The 8370-nt window shown below is 32.1% G+C and overlaps 1 protein-coding gene across 1 annotated transcript; it reads left to right on the forward strand.

Annotated features, from left to right (window-relative positions):
* The first annotated feature begins 5430 nt into the window (after window positions 1-5430).
* Window positions 5431-7330, forward strand: LOC145012325 (ABC transporter I family member 19-like). The gene is made up of 6 exons (XM_078971120.1): window positions 5431-5617; window positions 6115-6275; window positions 6361-6412; window positions 6494-6630; window positions 6713-6799; window positions 6868-7330. Exons 1-6 carry the CDS (start codon window positions 5482-5484, stop codon window positions 7120-7122), a joined length of 828 nt encoding a protein of 275 aa, XP_078827246.1. The 5' UTR covers window positions 5431-5481; the 3' UTR covers window positions 7123-7330.
* Window positions 7331-8370: the final 1040 nt, after the last annotated feature.

Here is an 8370-nt window from a genome sequence, read left to right on the forward strand (position 1 = left end):
TCGCCGAAAAAACTGTCGGCCATCTCTTCATCCACAAAGAAACAAATCGGAGTTACATCGTCGTCCTTGTTCATTGTAGCAACAACAGTTAACGTCTCCAGAGCTCCGTCTCCCCACTGATAGAAGCCAAAATGATCACCATCGTTCTTCATCTTCTCTAACTATATTAGGGTTTCGCTGCCACCTAGCTTAATGAAAACCCTCTTCGGATTTATTTATCTCACCTTTTATTTGAAAACCATCGGCGTCGATCTAATAACCCTACACAGATCTATGACCTCGGGTTGCACTGTCACAATAATGCTTTAGATCTACACTGAAATGACACCACTGTCTGGAAATGTTAAGTTATGACCTATATTGACATCATAGTTGCTGGAAATCTAAGGGTTTCCAACGGCGATATTTGACGCTAGGGTTTGTTGTGACAACATAAATTTGAACCATCACCTCTGACTAAGAGCCCATACCACTTATTTGTCTTCGGAAAATCAAGGGCTCGGACCATATGTTTGTTGTCGTTAAAGGGCTCAAACGTGTTCGTCACCAGAGGCAACTTGTTCAGATCGAAAACCTCCATGGCAGACAGATGTAGATATGGAGAGAAGATGACGGATATTCATGTTGACTTTTTCGGATTTGGAAGTCGTTGTCGGGAATGTTTCAAGGTTAGTGGAGAGTTTTTGCAACAAAGTGATCCGGCCAGGGATCAGAGGCGATACACATGTGGCCACCTGGCCGGTCAATTTTCCGGTAGACATGAAAAATAAGAGAGAGAGAGAGAGGGGGAGAAAGATAAAGTTTGTTAAAGAGTTCTTGGGTTACTAGGGTAGAATATTTTTTTGATTTATTTTAATTGGATAAATATTGAAGTAAATAAAAAAGAAAAGGGAAAACTAAATAGAAAGGGTAAAAAGGTCATTCCACACACTTCCAATTATGAAACGGACCAAACTCGCAACAAAAATCAAAGTTTTGGAGTATTGGCGCAAGTCCAAAACTTTTTGGACCAAAGTGGCAGTTTTTAACATATCATATTGACCATTTTTGCAGTTTTATCTTGCATAAATGATTTTTGTTGTTTTTCATATTTCATAAATTATTCACAAATTATTCATATGGTTTTCAAAACTTTGCACTCTTTGCCTAACTTTTACGGTCTTTAATCTTATCATTGGTTACAAAGAAAATGCATCAGTCTTTTATTGTTTGTTTAAGTCGTTACATCACAAGTGTTACACACTTGCAAACGATGGTAAAATGTTTATTTCAGTTTCTATCTCTTTATTACCATAACTCTCTTAAAAAGTAATACGTCATACGTCAACTACCTATCCCAAAATTTATCTATTCAACTTCATTTTCATTTGAAAAGACCATCAAGCTTAGTTTTTTGGTAAGCATTAGCTCCAAAGTACTGGTATATACATGTTTTACTTTTAAAATGATGTTGTTCATGTGGAAGATCCAAAAAGTTGTGTATGGTATGTTATATGTTTATATAATGTTGATCTTAAGTTTCTTTGTTTATTTTCTTTTTTCAAATAATATTTTTAATGCTTATGTTTATTGTGATTTTATGGATCCTTACTTTTTACTATGTACATGTGAAAACCTTTTTGGCATATTCATCAATTCACTATGAAAAAAACACATGGAAGCTAAAAACATCATGGTTGATTGTTTTTTTTAACAACAAAAGAACTATATATTCATACCTCTAACAGATTGTTAGAAGGAATATTACAATGGATTTTTAACCAATCATTTCAAAAAACAACTTTGGACAGTCTATGTTTATAGCACGGAAAAGAAAATACAGCAACATTATCAAAGATTGCGTCTTTCCACAATATGCAAAAATCAAACACTATTATTTCAATATCTCCAAAACATCCAGCAAGTAATAAGCATCATGACCTTCAGTCTATCTTTCTTCTGATTTGTCATTGTTGTATTATCAAGCCAAGTCATCCATTCAGTTACGTTATTGACAATATGGAATTGGATTCCACACTACCTCTCAATCAGCTTCTATAACTTTGTGGCCACTTTTGCACATAAAAACACGTATTTAACTGCTTCTACTCCATAATTACATAATGGACATTTAATATTTCAAAGATCTAAACCTTTTTATAGAGATATTTAGACGAGCGGGTTAATGATCACACATAGCTCTCTAAAGGAAAACATTTACCTTTTAAGGAACACATATACACCATCTTGTGATCATATTTGTATCACGTAAGGTGTTATCTCGAATATGTTGTCTTGTAATAGCAACCGAAAAGTCACCACCATCATTTAAGTTACACCACTTACGATCTGGTGTCTGGTTAATTCGCACATGTTATTAGTCTTTTTGTTATCAAACCATATATAGTTATGTGTAAACTAGTTTATTTGGAAGAAATACCCATATTTTATCATTTAATAAACCAAGACGGTGATTTAGATTATAGACTTGTTGTTCTTAAACAATATAAGGATGTTTATTATTTTATGAAGTATATGGGTACACATAAGGTGTAACATCCTACAATGTATGTGATTAGGATGTTAGAAGTTTATGATAAAACCTTTGAGAATAATAGAAATATTGTTTGAATATGAATTTCTACACAAAAAGGTCTTTTAGTCATTTAAGTTAAAAATCTGAAATTTCAATTGTGAACCTGTTAAGAGTTATTTTGAATTCGTGTGACCATCTAATGCATTGAATACATGTGTGAGGGTAATATTATAAGAATCATAAATTTTAGATTTTTTATGAAATAATGAAAGTGTCAACTGTGGAGCTTTTTTAAGCTAACCAAATACAAATATAGGTAAAAGATACAAGCAATATTATAATGGATAGAAGGCATATATAAGGCTTAATAATGTAAAAAGAACCAAAATAATTAGTAAAAGATTGAACAATTATGAGCTTGCAAAGTTGGAAGAAATTTTTTATCGAACTTGATGGGATTTTATACAATTCCAAATGTGTCATCTTTAGAGCTTAATAAATTAAAATATAAGATGTTTAGGGGGAAAACTATAAATAAAAGTTGTATAAATTATATCAATGAAAACATAGAAAAAAAACATCAAGAATAATTGGACATAGAATGAAGGAATTATGGTTACTTGAACATGACTAAGCCAAGGCATAAAAATGGAAAAAGTGAATATAGACCCATGTTTATGACTTAATAGTTACAGATATATACATCTTTAGTCCAATGTCTATAAACAGAAGTTATAGTATCCTTTGAGAGCTTTCCATTCATATAAATATCATGGAAATTGGAATCTATATGAAAGTGTTGTGATATTTAAAAAAAAAAAAGTTGTAAATATGAATCATAACATTAGGCTAAGGCATGGAATGTCACGCAGACAAAATGTGAGAGAAAAGTGTGGGTTCTGCCTCATCCACACAAACAATGCCCCTAGACCGTACGATAGAGTTGACCGCCGTTTGACGACGCGTAAAGGAGCGTGACAATGCAAATTGGTCCATTTTTAGGACAACTAACTCTTATAGTCATCCAATTGATGATACATGTATCCTATTATATTGGGATCATATACCCACTAAAATGAGGACATCGTTTTTTTTACTCGTTCCATCTTCAAACGTCCTTTTTCAGAACACTTGTGTGTTTTTGGTGTAATTAGTGTATGTAAGAGAAACCCAAGCATGTTTTAAGTGAAATCCAAGGAGGATCAAATATTAAGCATCATTAATAAGGTAATGCTTCTTATTTCTTAATATTAAGTAGATTACACGATGAGTTATGAGTCCTAATTTCTTAAAAGTGTTCTCATGGATAATTATGCATTGGTACCTTTTGGGAAAATGACTTTAAAATGTAACGAAGTTTAAAAAAAATGTACAAAAATTACCATTGGTTTTTTTTAGTACACAAAATAACATTGAACCGGCTATTGTAAGTAACCATCAAGACTCGGTTTCCAAAATGTTCAAAAAATATCATATTTGTTTTTTTAGTACACAAAATACCATTAAAATATACTATGTATATACATAATACCAACAAAGTACACATGTGTTCAAATAAAACCTTGTGGTAACCAAATACTTCACGTAAATGGAAAAATGACTTAAAAGCGTAACAAAGTTTCAAAAATGTTCAAAAAATATGACACTTTTTGTTAATTTCATTATTGTCGGATTATGTATAACATAGTTATCGTAGACCATGCACTATCATATGAATTCACAACAATTGTGCAATCTTTTTTCTTCCTTCACCCGATCGTTCTTGAGGTAACATGAGAAGTAAGTGAGTAATAACCTTAGCTAAACATTTTTGCTTCCAGATCGCATTATATGCCTCAAACCTAAAACATATATACCTTATATGCATGCACATATTATACATCAAGGTTAGTCATTCATTAGTGTTGCGGCACAAGAGAGACACAAAGGAGAAACGAGTGTGATGTTATGTCATGAGAATTCCTAAATGTGTATGTAGAGAGTAAGACTTGCGTTTAATTCTTCGAGACCAGTGAGAGATGAATGATTAAGAACACTTAGCATTATGTGACTGATTAGATGACGATTTGTAGTCAAAGTAAAGAGATAAACATATGTTTTGGAGAGCTTGAACGATCTGCATCTTAATTGATGGATTCTTAGTTATGTGATTTTTATGATTGTATTTAGATACAAATTAATCGAGTGAGAAAATTAAATAGAGTACACAACTGGTGTGAACCAATACGAAGATGAATAATCTACGATAACCGTGTTCTACATAATCCGGAAACAACAAAGTTAATAAAATGTGCTCTGAAAAAAGAATAATGATATTTTTTGAACATTTTGGAAACTTCAATGATATTTTGTTGTACTAAAATGTATATTTCGTTGGTATTCTGTGTACAAATGATATATTTTAATAATATTTTTTGTACAAAAAAATAATTGTATTTTTTGAACATTTTAAAAATTTTGTTACTATTTTAAATCATTTATTCGTTTACCTGAGATAAGTATTTTTACCATAATATTTTATTTGAACATTTGTACTTGTACTTCATTAATATTTTGTGCATAAAAAATATAATTTAATGGTATTTTGTATATTAAAAAAAGACAATAATTTTTTTATGCATTTAAAAAAAAATATTCTCTTTTTAAGTAATTTTCCCTAAAATAATTTAGTATCATAAAGACGTTACATTTATTTTGAAAAAAAAAAAAAAAAAAGTAATTACTCCGTAAAAGAATATACACATGCCATTTCATTAATTAAAATTGACATCCAACCATCGAACCTAGTTGCCATTGGTGCTAGGAACCGACAGCAAAAAATATATACGTGACCAAATCAGGAACAAACACGTGTACACATAAGCTGCGTACACATCATCAAAAAACGAGTTCAATAGCGACGCAAAACTACCGTGAAGGTACAAATACTCACAGCTCCCCGATACCAGAAGACGATTAAGCCGAAAATGGAGGTCGAATCCAGCAGTATCAAAGTAAACGGCATGCAATTCGGATACAGCGGCGATAATCCTATCTTTGTAGATTTCAACCTAAAGGTTTCCCCTCGATCTCGTTGTCTTCTTGTCGGTGCCAACGGATCTGGTATTCTGAAAACCCTAATTTCTTTGTTTCTGTTGATGTGCACATTTGCAATTCGTGTTCGGACTTGATAAGTTTTAGATGTGAAATTGGAGTTTATAGGTCATCTCTTAACCACGAATCCTAAAATTTCATATCAATATCGAATGATTTAGTTATGAGGTATCGTGATTGCGAAAATGCAGATTTGAAGTGATTTCTATATCGTTTTATATCTTTTTTTTATAACTGCACGGGGTAGATAGTACGTATGTGATTGAGTATAGCCCTTCAAATCTTCAATTATAAACATTAGGAAAGACAGATATTGGGTACAATGGTGGTTGAAGGAGAAGGATATGGCGCCAAAATTGTATGGTTTATTTGTTTGTAGTTTAGCATTAGGATTTCAGTTGGCTACCTCAGCTGTCAAATGCACCATAGTCAGGCTACCTATGCTAGTGTTTCAAAAAAAAAAAAAAAAAACCCTAAGAAAGCATTCTCACTCTATATCTTTGCAGGGAAAACCACTTTGCTGAAGATCTTGGCTGGAAAACATATGGTTGGTGGGAGAAATGTTGTGCGGGTGCTAGATTTTTCATCTTTTCATGACACACACTTGGTTTGTAGTGGTGATTTGTCTTACTTGGGTGGATCTTGGACTAAAACTATTGGTTCAGCTGTAAGTCTTGAACCTCTTTATTAATTCATCTACTTGACATTCTATTATATTGAATAAAGCTTTGAACTTTTTGAGATAAATCCAGGGAGATGTGCCACTACAGGGAGACTTTTCTGCTGAACACATGATATTTGGAGGTGGGTTGGAATTTGGATCCATAAAGATGATTTACTGCATCTTATTTTGCACTATATAACAATCAATCTACTCATAACCAGTTGAAGGAATTGACCCAATTAGAAGAGAAAAATTGATCGACCTTTTGGACATCGATCTACAATGGCGGATGCATAAAGTTTCTGATGGACAACGACGTCGAGTTCAAATCTGCCTGGGCCTCCTTCATCCTTTTCAGGTCCGTCTCAGTCACAGTCACAGTCACAGTCAGACTGGTTTACAGTATCTTGGAATTGAGTTTAAATGAGTTTCATGTTCAGGTTCTTTTGCTAGATGAAGTAACGGTTGACCTTGATGTTGTTGCAAGGATGGATCTGCTAGAGTTTTTTAAGGAGGAATGTGAACAGGTATTTATTTATTTGTTTTTTAATTTGATTTTGGTACAAGTATAACATAAAATTGTAATTTGTAACAGAGAGGATGTACGATTGTTTATGCAACACACATATTTGATGGGCTAGAATCATGGGCTACAGATCTGGCTTACATACAAGATGGAGATTTAAAAAGGTATGAAAAATTGTCTGATCTTCCAGAAATGAAGAATTCATCAAACCTGTTATCAGTGGTTGAGTCATGGCTGCGTTCTGAGACCAAAAATCCAAAAAAGAAACCTGTTAATTCTTCTCCTTTCAGAAACTCCTCCAGGCACATGGCATATTACAGATGATTGTTTTTCGGAACAATTTATAAGTTTTTTTTAACAAAGAAACTAATAAAACCTTTTGTTTGTAGGTTTGTTGTCTATTATTATTTGTAAAAAGTTGTTTCTTTTTGTCTTTAGGGACATTAGGATACACAATTATAGGTCATTGATGTGTATGTAACCATATGTTTTTTACAACTTGAAATGCATTTCTGATTTTCTGGTGATTTAATATATTGTTTCACAAATGCAATGATGATGATGGTTAATCAGTTTAAAAATGTTTGTTTCAAGATTGACTAAGAAAGCATTTTTAAGTGCCAGATAATCATGTCAGATTTCGCCCAAAATCTTTTGACAGAGTAATCATATTCCTTTCTTGGATAACAAAGACAAATTGACTTGTGATATTTAGTTAACAATAATCAGTGGGCAAGCCTCTATAGGGTCGTTTGAAAAATAAGAAATTAGGAGGGCATTATTGTCTTTGCACATATGAGAGATCAAGAACGAGCCTTGGACCCACTTTTGGATGGGACAAAATATTTCAAGTATAATTTGTTTTATGTAATGTGCTATGTTTTTTCTAAGTTCTAGAACAAGTCTTTTTAGTGGAATTTTATGGTTGTTGTTTCTTGATATAATAAACCTTTGGCTAAAATCCTATACTACATTCATGTATTTGGTCATAGATTTGGATTTTACATTAAACCTTGCCATAATAGCCAACAAATGTGTCCTAAATTGTTGTCCAATTTTATGATAAGAGAATAGGATTCATATTCAACATTTCCGTAATAATATAAAAACAAAATTACATAAATGGTCCTTCTATTTTATTAAGTCAGAGTTTCAGCCTCTTAACTTTTTTTTTTCTCAATAAAGATGATCCATGCGGTTTCAATTTCTTACATGGTTGGACATAATCCATACAATAGACATTATTTGACAATCTAATTTCTAATCAGTATTTCTGCAATGGGCAACAAACATATATTAAGTTGTTTTTATTTTAAAATTTGAAGTTAAACTCGTAATTTATGAGGCATTAAATAGTTGGTGGAGAAGTTATTGTTTGTATGCAGAATTGGGTTTGGTTTGACCCAAGTTTGTATCCACTTGATTGCTTTAGATATTGGTATAGTTAAGATTTAAGAATCCTTTAGATCTATATATTTGGAGTTGTTCATTCAATGAATATTCAAATTATGGTATGAATTAAATTATAACTTGCAGTTAAATCAATAAAGTATTATTGGTCGGCAGCATTTC

The sequence above is a fragment of the Lactuca saligna genome, chromosome 8, assembly GCF_052625555.1.
Source record: "Lactuca saligna cultivar CGN05327 chromosome 8, ASM5262555v1, whole genome shotgun sequence".
NCBI classification, from domain to species: Eukaryota; Viridiplantae; Streptophyta; class Magnoliopsida; order Asterales; family Asteraceae; genus Lactuca; species Lactuca saligna.

Excerpts from the sequence above, each read along its gene's own strand:
- LOC145012325 (XM_078971120.1), top strand. The coding sequence starts at position 5,482 with ATGGAGGTCGAATCCAGCAGTATCAAAGTAAACGGCATGCAATTCGGA. Across the intron at positions 6,276-6,360 it reads CTAAAACTATTGGTTCAGCT|GGAGATGTGCCACTACAGGG; the intron begins GTAAGTCTTGAA and ends AGATAAATCCAG. Across the intron at positions 6,631-6,712 it reads GCCTCCTTCATCCTTTTCAG|GTTCTTTTGCTAGATGAAGT; the intron begins GTCCGTCTCAGT and ends TTTCATGTTCAG.